Below are 20,659 nucleotides of genomic sequence, written 5' to 3' on the forward strand. Positions count from 1 at the left end.
ATTGGTAACCAGTTTATAATAGCAATAAGTCCCCTCTAGGGTTTGTGCTATATGGCCAATATATCATGGCTAATGGCTGTATCCAGGCACACTGCGTTGCGTCGTACATAAGAACAGCCCTTAGCCATATATTATATATTGGCCATATACCATACCCATCGTGCCTTATTGCTTAATCATAGCAGTCAAACAAGTTAAATCGACATCCATTGATGGAAAATTATCTGGCGAATTTAATTTGCGACGTATTCAAATTCCTTCATTACGTCAAGTCATAGCTAACAATAATATATTTTTTTTAATGAAAAACAAATGTAGCTTCTAATGTTGTTTCAAGTTAAGTCAATATTCCTTTGCATATGACCTGATGTTACCATGACAACCACCCCAGTGTGAATGTGCAAATCTGATATGGGTAACAAGTAAAACTGAGTGTGGACTGTGGACAACCAGAAAAAAAGATTGGATATAGAAAGAAAATCAGTTTGGGGTTCTTAGGGTGGCTATGTAAACACAGCCTTAGATTGACAGGCAGTGCACTTCAAAATTGACCCACAGGTAACTTGAAATGCTTGAGGGGCGTTTAGAAAGGAATGTTGGCAATTAGCAACACACAACATATTCAAGCAACTTTTCAAGACATTAAACATAATTCATAATGAGGGTAATTTAGTGATAATTCCTCAAGTTACACCCATAACCAATAATGTGATTTATTCCTTATGCACACGTTCGATAATCACAAATCAGCCAGATCTGTCATTGGTTTTGCAGAAAGTTAGTTTCCAGCAACTATGTTACATTTGATTGATGATAAGGACTTTTAATTGTGTCCTTCAAGAGTAAATTCTTTCCTCAGCTCACCACAAGTTGAATGTACAGTATTGCAACAACTGTACCACACCAGAGAAGGCCAGTAGAGGCATACAACTCCATTCTGGGTTATAGTCCTGACTCTTGAGGGATTTGGGAAGAGTGGAGATATAGGCACGGTTTTTTACACTGTAGAACCTAATGTTCCAAAGGAAAAAGTTCCTGCCCAGGTTTTTTACACGGTAGAAACTAATGTTCCAAAGGAACTTTGATGCAGTTTCCCACAGTCAAACTCAGAGGGCTCTTACGGGACGACATAGAATTCGTAATCCCCTTCTCCTCGAAAAGAGAGGGAAGTACTGAGAGTGGAGTACAGTTAATTGCATTTTTCTCTGGCATTGCAATAACATGTTACTTCTGACCAGGTGACTTAATAAACTATATTAAAGAAAGTTCAATTAAGCTTTAAAATACATTATTATTATTTTAATTTTATATTCAGCAATGATAAAATCAAATCATGTTACACTCAATATTGATCTCTGACGAGCCTGCAGTGCATTCGGAAAATATTCAGACCCCTTCACTTTTTCCACATTTTGTTACGTTACAGCGTTATTCTAAAATTAATTAAATTTTAAAAAATCCTCATCAATCTACACACAATACCCCATAATGACAAAGCAAAAACAGGTTTTTAGATTTTTTTGCAAATGTATTAAAAAATAAATAAAAATACCTTATTTAAATAAGTATTCAGATCCTTTGCTACGAGACTCGAAATTGAGCTCATGTCTCCTTGAGATGTTTCTACATCTTGATTGGAGTCCACCTGTGGTAAATTCAATTGATTAGACATAATTTGGAAAGACACACACTTGTCTATATAAGGTCCCACAGTTGGCAGTGCATGTCAGAGCAAAAACCAAGCCATGAGGTCAAAGGAATTACCCTTAGAGCTCCTAGAAAGAATTGTGTTGAGGCACAGATCTGGGGAAGGGTACCAAAACATTTCTGCAGCATTGAAGGTCCCCAAGAACACAGTGAACTCCATCACTCTTAAATGGAAGAAGTTTGTAGCCACGAATACTCTTCTTAGAGCTGGCCACCCGGGCCAAACTGAGCAATCGGGGGAGAAGGTCCCTGGTTAGGGAGGTGACCAAGAACCTGATGGTCACTCTGACAGAGCTCCAGAGTTCCTCTGTGGAGTTGGGAGAACCTTCCAGAAGGACAACCATCTCAGCAGCACTCCACCAATCAGGCCAGACAGAAGCCACTCCTCAGTAAAAGACACACGACAGCCTGCTTGGTGTTTTCCAAAAGGCACCCAAAGGACTCTCAGATCATGAGAAACAAGATTCTCTAGTCTGATGAAACCAAGATTGAACTATTTGGCCTCAATGCCAAGCGTCACGTCTGGAGGAAACCTGGCACCATCACTGCCATGAAGCATGGTGGTGGCAGAATCATGCTGTGGGGATGTTTTTCAGAGGCAGGGACTGGGAGACTAGTCAGGATCGAGAGAAAGATGAATGGAACAAAGTACAGAGAGATCCTTGATGAAAACCTGCTCCAGGGTGCTCAGGACCTCAGACTGGGGTGAAGGTTCACCTTCCAACAGGACAACAACCCTAAGCACACAGCCAAGACAACACAGGAGTGGCTTTGGGACAAGTCTCTGAATGTCATTGAGTGGCCCAGCCAGAGCCTGGACTTGAACCCAATCGAACATCTCTGGAGAGACCTGAAAATGGCTGTGCAGCAACGCTTCCCATCCAATCTGACAGAGCTTGAGAGGATCTGCAGAGAAGAATGGGAGAAACTCTCCAAATACAGGTGTGCCAAGCTTGTAGCGTCATACCCAAGAAGACTCTAGGCTGTTATCGCTGCCAAAGGTGTTTCAACAAAGTACTGAGTAAAGGGTCTGAATACTTATGTAAATGTGATATTTCCATTTTTTTGCTTTGTCATTATGGGTTATTGTGTGTAGGTTGATTATGGGGGGGAAAAAACAATTTAATACATTTTAGAATAAGGCTGTAACGTAACAAAATGTGGAAAAAGTCAAGCAGTCTGAATACTTTCTGAATGCACTGTATGGAGAAATAATGACGCTTACACAACCAATATCATACAAACGCAGCCTGGGTACCAGTCGGTTTAGATATTCCCCACCTTGTTCTCTGTGTCATATGCATGTTTGGCAGATGACACAGAGTTCAAGGAGTGGAATGTTATCAGAAATTGACTGGTAGCCAGGCTAATACAAACGCATATACTATAACACCAAAACCAACCAAATCAAGTCCTTACATATGGGCCATATTTAAGGACTTGATTTGTGTCATTTTGATATTACAGTATGTTCTGGACATGAGGTACCAATGTTAGTTTGGTCTGAAAACCAATCCAAACCAGCTATGGAGATCTCCATTATGCTGCTGATATGACCCTCCAAAGGTCAAGGGGGAGTGGTGATTGACACTTCAGCAAATGTAGGCCTCTTATAACTTTAGTTGGAAAACATACTTACACACTTTTCCCAGCAGCTCTGGGAAGATGACCAAGACTGACACCTTTAGAGAGGCTAAATGTTATCCCTTTCTCGCAGCAGCATCTGTCCACATTCACACTAATGGAGACCTCAAGAGCAGCAACCAGCTGTTCAGTTCCATGAAACCCATCATGGTGAGCGGGTCTGTTGTTGAAAAAACAGAAATTCCCCGCAGGGTGAATAAACGCCAGTGTATGCTCTGCCACCAGGTTCCGAGAGCCCGGATTAAAGGGCATGAAGCTCTCACAGTATGGCTCCTTTCAGAGTCCAATCTGGATTCCTGCTTGGATTAGTTTGAGTTACTTAGCTCTGCATGATTAAAAAATTACACGCAGAGGTGTCTATCATATAACATGTAAAAAAATGTTTTTTTTAAATGTTTAAAGTTTAAAAAGCTCTTTCAACATGGCTATCGCATACATTGTTTGAATGTTTTTTTTTGGTCCAAATGTGTGAATGTGAATCAGTCATCTCCTGCCACCCGACCTGAGGCCGAAATCTGTAGGATCAAGTTCCCGCCCAGTCCTTGGGGTTATTGCAATCATATTTAATCTCCCTGGAGAGTGGAGTCATGAAAAGCTGCTTTCCCCACTGGCTTGAACCAGTCCAAACCAGGCAGACTTGACGTTTGGGTGTGGGTGCATAGCCAGAGGGCGAGAGGCGAGCTATTGAGAGAGCTGCTTGAAATGAAATATTTTTGAAGCTAGATGAACATCTAGTTTAGGGTGCTAAGGGGTAACAGGAGAAAGCTGGGCTATTTATCTAGTATCACACACACACAGCGGCTCAAAGGTAGAGGGGAATACTCAACAGTCTGAGTGGTTCTGGTATTGGGAATAACATAGTTCCTCGCCAGAGTGGGATAGCGTTTGACTGAAGCCAGCTGACGATTGATTTGCCCATTGTCCTCTGCTTTTGCTGTGCCACCAAGAAAACACTTGAATGTTGGAAGTGAGGGTCTGTTTTCAGGACTCAAAGGCAGAGACATTCAGGACATTACACATAATTCTCCTCAAATTAACACTGACACAGACAGCACATTCACACCTTTGGAAATATAATTTTCAGTCAATTACTTTATTAGTGCCAGAGGTTAATTTCATGTAATAGAAGTTCAGCTCAGGGTTATGCCTAAAACAAGAGGGACTGAAATACATTTTACAGAACAGTGCATACTTCAGATAAGCCACAGTTATGTGTATTCAATGCTGGTATTAAAATCTAAAATCTGTCAGAATGAGGGAGATATACTGCATGTAGAAAACATTAGTTACACCTGCTCTTTCCATGACATATACTGACCAGGTGAAAGATATGATCCCTTATGGATGATACTTTTTAAATCCACTTCAATCAGCGTAGACGAAGGGAAGGAGACAGTTTAAAGAAGGATTTTTAAGTCTTGAGACATGGATTGTGTATGTGTGCCATTCAGAGGGTGAAAGGAGAAGACAAAATATTTGTGCCTTTGAAAAGGGTATGGTAGTAGGTGCCAGGGGCACTGGTATGTGTCAAAAACTGCAAAGCTGCTGGATTTTCAACACTCAACAGTTTCCCATGTGTATCAAGGATGGTTTACCATCCAAGGGACATCTAGTCAACTTTATACAATTGTGAGCAAAAGGGAGGCGTGAGAAGGAAACAGCAAGATAAACTGTGTTAATAGGGCGTTGGACAACCACGAGCAGAACAGCTTCAATGGGTCTGGAACTCTACTGGAGGGATGCGACACCATTCTTCCAAAATAAATCCCATTGTTTGGCATTTTGTTTATGGTGGTAGAAAACACTGTCTCAGGTGCCGCTCCAGAATCTCCCATAAGTGTTCAATTGGGTTGAGACCTGGTGACTGAGACTGCCATGGCATATAGTTTTCATTCTCATCAAACCATTTAGTGACCACTCATGCCCTGTGGGTGGAGGCATTGTCATCCTATGGGGGCATAGCCATGGTAGTCAAAATGATGGCCTACCCAGCATTTTTATACATGACAGGACGTTAATTGCTTAATTAAATTCAGGAAACCAAACCTATGTGGAAGCACCTTCTTTCAATATACTTTGTATTCCTAATTTACTCAAGCACTTCCATTATTTTGGCAGTTACCTGTATACACTTTCACACAACAACCTCCAGGAAAACATGAACAGTCAAGAGATGCCACATATTGTGCAAAACAAACAATCAAATCAGAATAAATCTTCAAGAGCTTTTAATCATACATAGAAATGTAGTTCAACAGTACAATTCATTTAGAATGTTATAGCAGTATACTTAGTGTAAAGAGCATTATGTTGTTTTCTGACGAGGAATATCCACAGAGATGATAGAAGCTTCTAGAACTACATGAGAGCGAGAGAGACAGAAACGAGTACATGACTACATACATTGTAACACCTCAGACTACATTTTAACACCTCAAATAGGCAACATTTATCTGTGGTTTATGTACCAGTGTCCATCTTCCTTGTTGTAGTTCTTTTTTTGACGAGCAGTGTGGCATTAAAATTATTTCAGGGGAAAAAAAACATATTTGCGCTAGCTCCCGCTGATCATCTGGGATACAATACATCTGACTTAAGCGATTCTTACTGGGATGCAACTGCTCAAGTTGCTTTTAAACAAGGGGGGGTGCACATTAATGCAGTTGAAATGTTGTGGTATTGTAGACATGGAAGGGATCCAACACACCCTGCTCACAAACACCACTACAGACGTTGTTACCATACGTGTTGGTTGTCAGCGCCACAATAACAATTCCAATCGGGGACAGTTCTAAGCAAAAAAACAAATGTACAAGACAAGGTGAATAGATATGGGCCTACAAATCCCAGAAGCGCTGTTAAAGTCAATCAATTCCTCATAGAATGTCCTGTGTTGCTTCAAGTCTTCTGCCAGCTCATAGAAACTTGCTCTGTGGGGTTTCAACTCCCAGGTTGTCGAAGTAGCGTAGCATGAAATAGCACACATTTTAAGGCTGGGAGGGGGGATGCGCTGCATGCTGCGACATAGCTGCCGGAGAGGACATGGACTGGACCATCGGCTGGGCCGGCGGGGGGAGTGGGTGCAGAGGCTGCGCCCCTGAGTGTGTATTAGGGGAGGGCGGTGGTGTCGGACGTTTGAACTTGTCGGGGCTGTTGCTTCTTCTCGGGGAGGGCCTCTGTTTTGAAGAAAAGAGGAAAGACAGATGGATGAGAAACATTCTCAGTTAAGTCAATTCTCTTTCAAAATATCCCCTTCTCAAAAGCTTGTACCAAAAAACTTAAATAAAAACACAGTCTCAAATAGCCTCCTATCCCTTTTAAAAGCTGGGCAACGGAACCCATATCAAACATCAAAACCTGTTTAAAATATACGCTGGGTCTAAATGAATTGTCAACGAAGTCACCATGAATTACCATGACATGTATATGAGGTTCAATGATTGATTTGTTACATTAAATAATTTAGTAATGACTCAAAAAACATCTGTTTTTAAAATCGCCAGTAAGAAACTTGCTAGAGAATTGCTAGCTAACTTGTAAGGACAAAAAGAGTTAACTTCAGGAGTACAGACCCCCAGAAATGGGTTGATCGCCCTCTAGTGGCTAAAGTAAGAATTGCTGAAAATGTACAGTCAAGAGAATAAGGGAAAGGGGGATACTTAGTCAGCTGTACAACTGAATGCCTTCAACTGAAATGTGTCTCCCGCATTTAACCCAACCCCTCAATCTAATAATTATTCTGTCAAGGGAAAGTTTTCTATTTAATTTTTTAAAAACAAACGCTACTAAGACAAAAGAAACGTGACAGTGTATCAACTGATAATTTTTTTTAAAATTTCCTTCACGGTGTTATTAAAATGCTAGACGTGAATGCTGGAATTAAACAATTAACTATGCAAATGAGCAAAAGCTGTGTGTTAAGGAAATAGCAGCCAGTCTCTAATAAGCACCTGTTGTGTTCAGTGATTTAAAGCAAATAAACTCCTGGGCTATTAATTGAAGATTTACAGTATTTGAAATCGAACACCATCAAATACTTTTCCTGTAAACAGTAACCCTCGTGTGAGCATTGGCGAGTCAAACAAATTCAAAGTGCTGGCGAATAGCTGGTGAACAGACTCTGGCTTTGATGAGTGTCCGGGTGGCTGGCCTGAAGCTCCCAGTCACCACCACTTAGTGCTAATGAGCTCTAGGGTCTTCGTAATGACGGCTGCCACCCAGAAACTAACACACTTCAGAGGCACACGCTGACATAGTGCTCCATGGATGAGTACTCAGTGTTACCATGGAAACACCCAGGGAAAAAATAAGAGCGCTTGTTCCTTTTCCTATGGGAGATCGCAAGGAAACCGAAAACTAATTTCAGTTGGAGAAAATAAATCTTCAGTTCAGAGTAATCTCTCTGAGCGCTGACTGAGCTGAAACCAGTTTCAACCTCAGGGTGTTCCTGGTACTTGACGAGAGGAGGGTAAACTCCTGTGTCTCCTTCCAGCAGCCAGTCAGACACATGGAAACAAGGTTGGTTAACCTGTCTCCATAACCACAGGGAATGGCTTCACTCTACAGAGACAATGTTGACATTGAGCCGGGAGGAGTCAGCAGCAGAAAGTCACTGATGTAATCACAAGATGTTCTACTCAGTCTCCTACTCAGAACTTTTGTATATTTTAGTGTCCATTTGCAATGAATTATCCATATTGCTCTAGACTGCTCCCAGGTCTGTCTGTGCAGCAATGGAACAAATGACATAGTGACCTGCATAGGGAAGGGAAGTGCGAGGGAACGGAACATCCTAAAGCCTGTGGTAATGAGAGAGATGGAACAGCAGACACACACAGGTCCTTCTGGCACTGGGAGAGGACCTGCTGAGTTTAACACAGGCACTGGAAAGACACTTAAAGACAGGCAGGGAGGTCCCACAAGATTGTTACCAATGGTATGGGAAAAGGTCATCTTTGGGCATATAGGCTATGGAACTGAAATATACTACAATGAACAGAAATATAAAAACTCAACATGCAAAGTGTTGGTCCCATTTTTCATGAGCTGAAATAAAATAGTAGAAATGTTCCACTCACAAAAAGCTTGTCTTACATTTTGTGCACAAATATGTTTACTTCCTGATTAGTGAGCAATTTTTCCTTTACCAATATAATCCATCCACCTGACAGGTGTGTCACATCAAGAAGCTGATTAAAACAGCACGATCATTACACAGGTGCACCTTGTGCTGGGGACAATAAAAGGCCACTCTAAAATGTGCAGTTTCGTCACACAACACAATGTCTCAAATTGAGGGCGCGTGCATTTGGCATGCTGACTACAGGAACACCCACCAGAGCTGTTGCCAGAGAACATAATGTTAATTTCTCTACCATAAGCCAGCTCCATACTTTCAGAGAATTTGGCGGTACTTCCAACCGGGCTCACAACCGCAGACCACTTTTATGGCGTTGTGTGGACGAGCAGTTTTCTAAACTGTGGGGTTATGGTATGGGCAGGCGTATGCTGCGAACACAATTTAATTTTATCGATACCATGAGATCCTGAGGCCCAGTGTTTAAAGGTATCTATATTCCCTGTCATGTGAAATCCATAGAATAGGGCCTAATTTATTTATTTAAATTGACCGATTTCCTCATATCAACTGTAAATCAATGCAATTGTTGCAATTATATTTTTGTTCAGTATAGATCAAGAGCATTCTACTACCTTATCAATGGACTTGAGTGTCTACATTGTCCACCATAGGTGTATTAAATAGGTTTGACAATACAAGCACAACGATGCTAGTTGGGCAAAATTCTATATGCCGATCGATTATACCGGATTTGATTCATATAGTCATGTGGAATACCATACAGGCTAGTTATGTCAAATAACTGACACAAGAGCAAAAAATGACAATGTGATCCAGATTAGATAAACACAACATAAAGATTAATGGGCCACATACTCCAAGCCCTCCTCCATGTTGTTGGTAGGAGATCAACTAACGCTACATCTCAGCACGGATCAATGCATCTATGATATCCAGTCGGGGAATTTTGGGATAGTGCCATTGAGCCATTTTAGAGGACAACTGGTATTCATCCATCTACACTTCAACCCCATTTATTTTCTTGGCGGTGTCATGGCAAATCCATGAGAAATAATCTGATACTGAAGATGAATGTATCCCGAGGCACCAAATAACCAGCAGTACTGCTCACAGTCCTGATCAACACCCTAGCCAAACAATAGGTCTATTCACTACAGAACACCCTAACCGATCTGCTACACTAGACGCGTAACTTGCCAACCTAAGGCATTAGCGTAAAATTACAATCTGGTTCCATTTTCAAGAAGTCAACGAGCAGCTCACAACCGAGAACAATAGGATAAAGTGGCTCACCTTCTGCTTGTGCTGCCCATATGTAACGCTTACATTTAAAAAGAATAAGAATTTAGCTCCTGCTTTAGCAATGCCCCAGTGTTGTGCCTGTTAGGAGTTCGATTAACATCTCATAAGACACTTAAATAGCACTATTAAGTGCACTGTAAATTAAACCAAACTGGTTCAGATGTCCATTGCTGGTCTTGATAGGTGCGGAGCAGACTTACCGCTACGGCGTGGGAGGCACTTCCATGGACGTGCAGGGCGGGGGCGTTGAAGTGAGCAATGGCAGCTCTGGACAGGGTGGCCGGGGGAGTGAACCCAACTGTGTGACTGCCGTACGACAGACCTGGAGGAGAGAAAACATTGAGTTTGCAATGTGTTTTACAGGGCATTCGGAAAGTATTCAGACCCCTTGACTTTTTCCACATTTTGTTAAGTTACAGCCTTAGCTACACATGATTTCATTCAACTCCATCTGATAACATAAACCACAGTTGCGTAGGTGTGATGAATACGGAGCCTGTGTGTTGCAGGTAGGGCTGGGCGATATATTGTGAATACCGGTATGGATGTTTACAATACCATCTACAACAATGTTTTGATACAGTGCTAAATTAAATGAAAAGTTATACAAATTGGACTACTTCACTGTCAGTTGTCCCAGTTTGCTTGAGTAGACAACCATCAGAAAAGAAAAAAAAGGCCATTAAAATCACTTGTTTCCATTCTAGGGTCAAGCACTAATCATAAAACATATTTAGAACTTGTATTATTCAGAAACATAAAATAGCATAAACATTAAAAAATATTTTGACATGATATTTTGGCTATATCACCCAGCCCTAGTTGCAGGATCACTCAAAGGAACTTGCTGCTGGCAAAGGATGTCACCGAAACAGACTAATGTCTCCTTCAATTGGTATTAACTTTGGAAACTGTCAAGAAATGTCTGTCATTTTCAGGGAAAACAATGTGGTTAGGGATATACAGTGCATTCGGAAAGTATTCAAACCTATAGACTTTTTTCACATTTTGTTAAGTTACAGCCTTATTCTAAAATGGATTAAATCATTTAAAAAAAAAAACTCAATCTACACACAATACCCCATAATGACAAAGCAAAAATAGATAGTTTTAAATAAACTATAAAAAAAGTCAAACTGAAATATCACATTTACATAAGTATTCAGACCATTTACTCAGTACTTTGTTGAAGCACCTTTGTCAGCGATTACAGCCTTGAGTATTCTTGGGTATGATGCTACGAGCTTGGCACACCTGTATCTGGGGAGTTTCTCCCATTCTTCTCTGCAGATCCCATTAAGCTCTATCAGGTTGGATGGGGAGCTTCGCTACACAGCTATTTTCAGGTCTCTCCAGAGATGTTCGATTGGGTTCAAGTCCGGGCTCTGGCTGGGCCACTCAAGGACATTCAGAGACTTGTCCAGAAGCCACTCCTGCATTGTGTGCTTAGGGTGGTTGTCCTGTTGAAAGGCGAACCTTCACCCCAGTCTGGAGCAGGTTTTCAACAAGGATCTATCTGTACTTCGCTCCATTCATCTCCCCCCCCCGAATGCTCAGTTTGGACAGGCAGCCAGCTCTAGGAAGAGTTTTGGTGGTTCCAAACATCTTCCATTTAAGACTGCTGGAGGCCACTGTGTTCTTGGGGACATTCAATGCTGCAGAACATTTTTAGTACCCTTTCCCAGATCTGTTCCTTGACACAATCTTGTCTCGGCGCTCGGACAATTCCTTCAACCTCATTGCTTGGTTTTTGCTCTGACAACTGTGGGACCTTATATAGACAGGTGTGTGCCTTTCCAAATAATTTCCAATCAATTGAATTTACCACAGGTGGACTCCAATCAAGTTGAAGAAGCGTCTCAAGGATGATCAATGGAAACAGGATGCACCTGAACTCAATTCCGAGTCTCATAGCAAAGAGCCTGAATACCTATCTAAATAAGTTTTTTAAAATTCCAAATACATTTGTAAAAAATTCTACAAACTTGTTTTCGCTTTGTCATTATGGGGTATTGTGTGTAGATTGATGATAATTATTTAATTTTACTTTTATTTTTTTGTCCATTTTGGAACACGGCTGTAACCTAACAAAATGTGGAAAAGTGAAGGAGTCTGAATACTTTCCAAAAGCACTGTAAATAGCATTTAATTTCAGGGGATAAGCCATGCGCTGCCTGAATCTGTTTACAATTGAACTTAAGAATAGATTTAATATTTTGATAGACCTGTTGACCCGACGTTCAAAACAAGCAGAGACCTTGCAACCGAGACAGGACTTGTACCAAGGGGACCTTAAATTCACCCAATTATCAGTAAGGATCTATCAACCTGTAACGGAGCGTTCCAGAGACACAGCTAGATACAATGTTACTTAATAATTAACGGAATACATCTATTCATATTACAATACAATATACAAAGGTGCTCTTTTTGTATGTGGACCTTTCTCTTCCTTCATCCAGTGACATAATAGATACTCGTAAAACAGAGTTTAGTGGTTATGAGGTGTTGGACATGGGCCATGGACTTCCTGTAACTATACCCTACCAGGTGATATGGGTCGGCTGGAGCTGGGGGAAGGAGTGTATGGGATGGGACTGGACACTGTCCGTGCTCGCAGGCCTTGTGCTGACATCTCATTGAAGTACCTGAAGGGTAAAAAGACCATAGTTTAGATAATTAACTTCTGTCTCTAAATATCACTCCCAAATCCCTGAGCAATGATTTGCTGTCTGAAACAGAAAGGAAGTGAGAGTGTGGGGTGGGGTTGCTTATCGGATGGTTGGTTATGCATGGCTGACAGTGGAGCAAAGACTAAACATTGGTTGGAGATGGTGAAGTTGAACCAGAGGGTTTTGTGGGTTGTCGTTTCATGTCTACCTCTCGTCGTCCATCTCCAGACTGGACTCGCTCTCAGACAGCTGTCTACACAAGGCTTCGCGGCGCTCCATCTCTCTCTGCAGCTTCCTCTGCAGACGGATGTTCTCCTCACGCATGTGCCGCTCCTCCTCAATGTACTGGGCCCGCTTCTCTGTGTCTGGGAGGGGACGGACAAATAAAGTTGAATCAAAAACCAATGCAACACCATTACACAACAATGTATTTTTCTGAGAGAGCAAAGATGCAACAGTATTTTCCAAAAGTGCTCGTCTATGCTCGTTATTGCTGTAGTACAGCAGCTATTGCACCTAAATATAATAGGCCAAGTCTGGTGTCTAATAACAGAGGTTTCTGGTATTTAAGTCCATGATTTCATCAGCTTGTTAGTATTTTGGTCCAAGAGCTTTAGACAGAATAGATTGATATGACAGCTCCCTCTGGTGGCCAAATATTTAAACAGAGCATGCTTCTGCTGAACTCGTCTCCCTAGGCCAATGTTCCCCAACAGCACACATGTTGTTGTTGCCTGATGATTAGTTGACAAGTTGAATCAGGTGTGCTTGCCTAGGGCTAAAACAAAATGTGTACTGTTGAGGATACACAAGGACTGGAGTTGGGAAAACACTGCCCTATGCCAGGGGTATGCAAATAGTTTCAGCCACGGGACGATATTTGTCAGAGCGAATGGTCGGGGGGCCAGAACACAATTATAATAATCTGTACATGGAAACTTTACCACAACTAAGCCCAAAAATAGATTGTATTTCATACATTGATTACATCGCGACAAGATCACTCGCTGGCCAGCTTTGGCCTGTTGCTGACCCCTGTCCTAAGCCAACAGGTTGCCTCCCACAATGTAAACAATGTTCCATGCCGTTGGCCTAGGATTTCCAAGACTCTGGCTAAACTGGACCGGTCAACTACTAAAACAGAGTTAGGTTTCACTGAGAAAGTTAAGGATATTTGAGAAGAAATGACAGATCTGCGCAGAGATAATATTGGGGGATTGAAAAAGAGCTTGATTATGTTGGAACCTGCCGTTGGAAATGTGAGTGTGTGTTTGGTCTGAGGGTGAAACTGTGAGTGTCCACATTTGTTTGAGTGATAATATTACCATTGTTCCCAAATTGAACATGCACCTGTAAAGAGGAGCACTCTACCGTGACCCACTACCACTGTTCTAAGATCACATGGTAAAGCAACTCCACCGCCAACTCCATCACTAAGACGCGGGCAGTACAGGAGCATCATGTCAAACTGGAAGACTGGCCAATAGTTTCTACCATCAGGCTGCTGAATAGTCACCAGTAGCTGCTCCACCCCTTATGGACATGTTCCCCCCACCCAACAGCCTTTTACTCTGCCCCCACCCCAACGACATTCATCACCGGTTCAGTTGTTAATAATGTTTTATTTCACTTGGTCCCCACACCCCTCAATGGTCATGCTGCTCCCCCACGGTCATTTCCCCCCACCCCCTCAAGTCTACTCTGCCTCCATCCCAATGGATATATATTTATTCATCATGGTTACAGTTATGTATATAGTGCTATTTCTATTGTTTATTTATGACCATTTTCATTATTTTATTTAACTTAGATCTGCATGTTGGCGCTTAAGATTTTTACTGTACCCTGCAATCATGTCCATGTGACTATTAAACACTCAGAATCTAAACGAAACACATTAGTTAAAATAACTGACAGTAAATCTACAGCAAAGCCATATGAAAGCCTCCTTGAGCACCAACATTTTTCCAAATTGTGGCAAAGACTACTGCATCTAGTTTTATGGGTTCTACGTAACCAGGTCACGTCATGATACATTCACTGTTGACCGTTGGCCTTTGAAACTCACGCTGCAGCTCGGTGGTACGGAGGCTCTTCTTCAGCCTCTCCACTTCGTCCTTCAGGAAGCGGATATGCCGCATCATGTTCTCCGGAGAGTCAATCTCCATGGAAACATCCCTGGGGGAGGGAGGAGCAGACACAGGCTGGTCCAACTTCTCCTGGAGGATTCTGTCAAAGACAAGTGAGCTCCAATGAATCAACACAGGGAAAAGTCAACCTTTTACCATTGTATAGGTTATTCCTACAGTCCTAATAAAAGAGAATCAATAGAGAGCATACAACAGTGTGAAGGTTCATTTTGTTTACTTTCAACCATTCCAAGACTCCAGCACCTAGGTTTTTCTAGATCTAAACTTACTACTCCTAAAGAATATGGTTGCTACAGAACAAAAGCCTACCTTTTCTCTGCCTCCAATTTGTCCATGCGCTTCCACAGTCTATTGACAAGAGCCTCTTGTTCTTGCTCTAATGTGTTTTCGAGGTCAATCTTCTCACGCCTTAGCTGGAAACAAAGGGAACACAGCAAAGAGATATTCAGCTTGAAAACATCTTACCTTCCACAAAGAAATGCGCACCCACACACAAAATTCTACACTCCATCATGATAATGCACATGCCCTTAAGTGGGAGTGTGGACATTATGTCCTCAGGAGAGACTCCGCTGCACCAAGACAATGGCTGTCTCTGAAATCTGTCTTGCCTACCACTTACTAAAAACTGTATACGGTGTACTAATGGTACTACATACTATTTAGAACGTACTGATAAGTAAAATTGAATGCAGTAAGCAAAAAATATTAACATACTAAGCTCATCCATACTGAGAACATGTCATCTAATGTGCAATTACGTTGATTCACACCATTTGTTCATTTTGGTACAGCGTCACCATATCTGATTAACAACTGTTGTTAAATACAGCGAAAAAAAATCATCTACTATACTGAACAAAAATATAAACGCAACACGTAAAGTGTTGGTCGGTCCCATATTTCATGAGCTGAGATAATATGTTCCATGGGCACAAACATTTGATCTCTGTCAAATGTTGTTTACAACTCTGTTAGTGAGCATTTCTCCTTTGCCAGGATAATCCACCCACCTGACAGGTTTGCCATATCAAGAAGCAGATTAAACAGCATGATCATTACACAGGTACACCTTGTACTGGGGATAATAAAAGGCCACAGATGTCTCAAGCTGAGGGAGCGTGCAACTTGCATGCTGGCTGAAGGAATGTCCACCAGAGCTGTTGCCAGAATTTAATGTTAATTTCTCTACCAAAAGCCAACTAACTTTATTTTAGAGAATTTAGCACTATGTCCACAACCGCAGACTGTGCAAGTGTAACTACGCCAGCACAGGACCGCCACATCCGGCTTCTTCACCTGCAGAATTATCGGAGACCAGCCACCCAGAGAGCTGATGAAACTGAGGAGTATTTCTGTCTGTAATAAAGCCCTTTTGTGAGGAAAACGTATTCTGATTGCCCGGCCTGGCTCCCCAGTGGGTGGGCCCAGCTCCCAAGGCCTACCCTCGGCTGTGCCCCTGCCCAGCCACGTGAAATCAATAGATTATGGCCAAATACATTTATTTCAACTGACTGATTTCTTTATCTGAACTGTAACTTTGTGGAATTTGTGAAATTGTTGCACGTTGGGTTTATATTTTTGTTTAGCATAGTTTCAACATTATTGGTCTATTTACATTTCTTTGAAGTTCTCTCTCAAAGATCTGACCCTTTTCCCCCTTACATTTTCACCTAAAATGTCAAACCCAAAACATGTAGCTCAGGACCTGAAGGAAGGATATGCATATTCTTGATACCATTTGAAAGGAAACACTGAAGTTTGTGGAAATGTGAAATTAATGTAGGAGAATAACACATACTGTTCAAAATGTTGCATCAACTCTGCCCAAATGTGCTGAAAGGATACATTTAAGTACATAACTATATAGAACATATATAGAGAAGACAGCAGGGGTTCAAGCTGTAGAACAGTTCTTACATTTGAGTATAAAAATGGATTTTATCAAACAAAACTATGGTACATTTTTATCTCTGGGACACTAAGGATGACAAATAAGAGCAAGATTAGTGAATGTAAGTATATTATTTACCTTCAGAGGTGAATGTATCAAACCAGTTGCCGTGATAAAAGTTTTGTGTTTCTGCACTCTCAAACAATATCATGGTATTTTTTCATTCTAATATCTACTGTAAATTGGAGTGCAGCTAGATTTACAAGAATATAAGCTTTCTGCCCACATAAGACATGTCTCCTGGGAAATGATCTTGTTACTTACGTCATGCTAATCGACGACCGAACCTGTAGAGGTTAACTTAGCTAGATAGCTAGCTACCTACTAAATTAGCGAACCAAAAATGCACAAATGCAGAGCATTTAGCACATTTTAGACAGTTGCCTTATCACTATTAAGTTGTCTAGCTGGCAAACATTTAGTTGTGAATTCCATACTGTAACTAGATCACATGTGAGTGACTGGGTCTCGTAGTTTTGTGCTTGCTAAACAAACACCACCTGACGGGACTACCGGTAAGCTTCAAAATGAAAAATGATGTGATGGGTGAAATGAAGAACGTGATGTTCTTTATCTCCTAATGTATTGCACAAGTTAATTAAAGGTATTTACTTAAAAAGTAGCAACAAATATTCACATTTAGCTTCTTCCAAAATCAAGCTCTGCTTGATTTGCATGTTTAATATTTGTTTTGTGCGTACAGAAAACTGTAGCAATTTTGAGTTACTTGTATAACTTTCTGAGCTGGGATGTCTGTCCTGCAATAGTTTAGGTCAGAGACTATAAAATGTTTGCAACGAGACCGTTAACATTCAGTTCGCATTCTCTATAGGATTTTACATGTACTTGTAACCATTGCTAACCTTTGGATTACGAGGGCTCAGTTAGGTTTGAAAATAGCACCCCTTGTGTTCAGTGCCAGTATTGGCACAAGGTCGGTATGAAGGTATGACAATCTGGATACCGCCCAAGCCGACTATTTAGAATGCCGTTATGGGTAATCAGACACCGTCAATGTCATTTCACATAGTGTCACTGTACCTGCTCCAAGGTGAGCTGCTTTGATATAGTGTCATTCTCCATTTTTTTTATCTTCTTCATCAGTTTGTTGACCTGGAACTCCTGCTCCTGCTCCAAGTGCTGTTCCAACTCAGCCTTCTCATGTTGTAACTGTGGGAGCAGAAATCAATGTGACTAATAGAAACTAATGAAAAGATTTGCATTAAAGCACTGTGGTTAGATGTTGATATATCTTTTTTATAGAGAGGGTAATAGGTTGGTGCTGCTTGTCTCTAAAATTATTGAGATCTGGAGAAGAATGTGTTGTGAAATGGCGGCAGTGCAGCTAGATATTGCCAAAAGCAACCAAAGTAACCACATTTGGCCATCTACCAATAAAAAGGGTGTGGCTCATAGCTTGTTAAAAATTAGACAATTGTGACTAATACCTAGCACTGACTAATGATCAGATCAAAATAAAACATAGGACAATTAAGAAAGAGGGGGTTGAGCCATTTTAGTTGCATGCTAGAGTTCATTTTGACAGTCTAACCTCACGTTCCTCTGTTCTCGGGGCACAGACGGTTATAGAAACACCACAACAGACTGGAGTTGTGCAGCCAACATTCTCAGAGATGATCAACAGCTTCAGGCCACATCAAGTGTTAACATTCTCTTAAATTAGCCTAAAGACGCTCTGGTATTTAACTGCTATGCATACCATCTTACTGACAAGAGCTAAGAGTTTTGTTTGAAGATAAACATAATTTATGAAGCCTCAACAGTTTAGAAATGGGCAGCCCCACAGAGACCTATGTCTGAAGGTGGATACAGGACATCTAGGGTATAGGTGGACCACTCCTTATAGTAGTAGCCTATACCACTGAAAATACTAATACTATTAACCATTTACTGTTGAAGCCTGGGGTGTGGTGGAACAGGGTTTCCAGTACAAATTCACATTAGCGTTGTTCTAGCCTGGTGCCTTAAAAACATTTTACAAGAAAAAGTACGTCAGACATGTCTCCATATTTACAGAAGTGGCTCCTTACCACAGACATGACTACCACAACTACCATTTTGTAGCAACACTTGGGGGGGGGCAAAGGAGCGTCTGTCGACACTAAAGAATAGGAGCAGAAGTAGGTATGTTTCATGTTAGGGAACAGGACCAATATCAATAGCCTCCAGACTGTTTGACCTTTAACAAGGGTCTGGTAAAACACATGAGTGGTCCAGTGAGATTCATTCTTCTTCTCACATCAAACCATTAGTCAGTACTACAAAAGGTCAACAGCTCATATTTGCCACAGGGCCACATGTGGGTCAGTTGCAAGAGAGACCAAATAGCCTAACCAAGGAATAGGAGGAGTCAGTCAAGAGTAATTTAGAGTCGCAATGAAGTCGGTTAATAAAATACTTAAGGCAAGAACCATTACTGCTGTTAAGCGCTCCACCCCAAACACAAATCCTTAAATTTTTACTCTGCGACAAATACTTGGCATAAGTGCCTCAGAGCCAGTTCTCTTTCGGCTGTCACTTACTTGCATGAGTTTTCTTGACAGTTCATTTGTGAGAAATTCCTCCTCTTTCTCATAGTTGACAGCGAGGGTCTCCTTCTCCTTCTGCAGGGCCTGGATCTTCTTGAACAGGGTGTTGCTGATGAACTCCTCCTCCTGCTCAGCCCTGGCTTGCTGCAGTCACAGAGAAAGGTAACATTTACAGAAAAGACGAGTGCAGCATTCACAGCAAGATGGCTCACAGAATAAAACATGTCTTAATTGTGTTAAGAGATTTTTGGAATGGGTAACAATGGCACCATATGAAGTTATTTGTCATTGCCAATCTAATGTCAACCTTTACCACACTGCTAGGCAGAGCTCACAGCTGTCTGTGCTAAAATATGGTATTCCTATTGTTAAATACTTTTAATTGACTGCAGTAGCATCTGTGCAAAAACAAGGAATGACACAGTGCAGGTTTGCTGCATTGAAGGTCTGTCAGCTGGAGAGGAAGCAGTTAGTCAGTCCGCCCCCCCCCCCAACCCCAATGACTCAAGCAGTAGCCCATTGCAGTAACTGAAGGAGTGAGGAACCAGCTATTTTTTGTTTTACTGTCAATAGTCATAGCGACGAAATAAGAGACAGAAAAGGGGGTGGTGGGGGGCGCAAACAGGGGAACAAGGAGAAAGAAAATCAAAACCATGCTAGTCATACCGATGCATTGGACAGACAGAGTAGGTGTTGTTGAACTAGGCTACGTAGCTACTGTATGTCATGATTTATTTTAAATTCAACAGTTGTGTCAAGGGTTAGCTGTAAAGTTAAGCACAAAAACAACGGAAACGCCAAGCCTCAGCAGAGGATTCAGTGAATAAAAAATAAAGACATGGTTAACTAACGTTCGATACAAACGTCAACTTCTTGGTCACCACTAACTGTTCAAATGGATCGATTGGTGTTAGTAAATGAACCTGGCATTGGCGAACTAGCTAGCAACACCAAAACATAACGGGCTAGCTAACATTTAGGTTAGCTAGTTAACATCTAGCTACGCTAGCTCGCTAAGCTAACTAATGCTAACTTCTTAACATGGCTAGCTACGTCCGTTGCCTTTATTTCGCTACTAGTTAGTTAACATTAGTTTGTTAACCTAGTTGCAATTTCGTACGTTTAACGTACATGTCTATATGCATTTTTTTTAATGTAGCTAATGTCAGCTAGCTAGCTAGGCTAATCAACAACCCAAAAAAACAAGTTACTCACAATGGTGACGCTGGCTTTACGCAGGTCCCTATTCTCCTCCTGTAGCGCCTTGCACTTGAGTTTGAACGTCTCTAGCTCAATTTTAAGAACTTTGTTCTCTTGTTGTAGTGAGGCTAGTCTGTTCGTTAACTCCTCTAATCGAAACTGTGAAATGACTACTCCCGGCTTGCTAGAATTTGAGGCTGAGGATGACATCAGGGTAACCGAGCTACTCCCTGCTCCGTCGGTGTCGCTCTCGCTTGCACTGTCCGCCATGGTTGTGTGCGACAGTGTGGAGGAGACGGGAGCTGCAGTGTTTGTAGTGCATCAGCCTACGAACATTCCGTGTGGTGTGACCAAAGACTGAACATGGAGCAAGATGTTTT

At 41.5% G+C, this 20,659-nt stretch overlaps 1 protein-coding gene across 1 annotated transcript; it reads right to left on the bottom strand.

Annotated features, from left to right (window-relative positions):
• Positions 1-5,562: 5,562 nt before the first annotated feature.
• Positions 5,563-20,659, bottom strand: LOC112253100 (coiled-coil domain-containing protein 6). The gene is made up of 9 exons (XM_024425030.2): positions 20,295-20,659; positions 19,074-19,223; positions 17,572-17,700; positions 14,886-14,989; positions 14,495-14,655; positions 12,635-12,791; positions 12,302-12,402; positions 9,955-10,076; positions 5,563-6,527 (listed from the first exon to the last, which is right to left on the bottom strand). The coding sequence occupies exons 1-9, from the start codon at positions 20,547-20,549 to the stop codon at positions 6,339-6,341; spliced, it is 1,368 nt and encodes a 455-aa protein (XP_024280798.1). The 5' UTR covers positions 20,550-20,659; the 3' UTR covers positions 5,563-6,338.

This window comes from Oncorhynchus tshawytscha, linkage group LG06 (genome assembly GCF_018296145.1).
Source record: "Oncorhynchus tshawytscha isolate Ot180627B linkage group LG06, Otsh_v2.0, whole genome shotgun sequence".
NCBI lineage: Eukaryota > Metazoa > Chordata > Actinopteri > Salmoniformes > Salmonidae > Oncorhynchus > Oncorhynchus tshawytscha.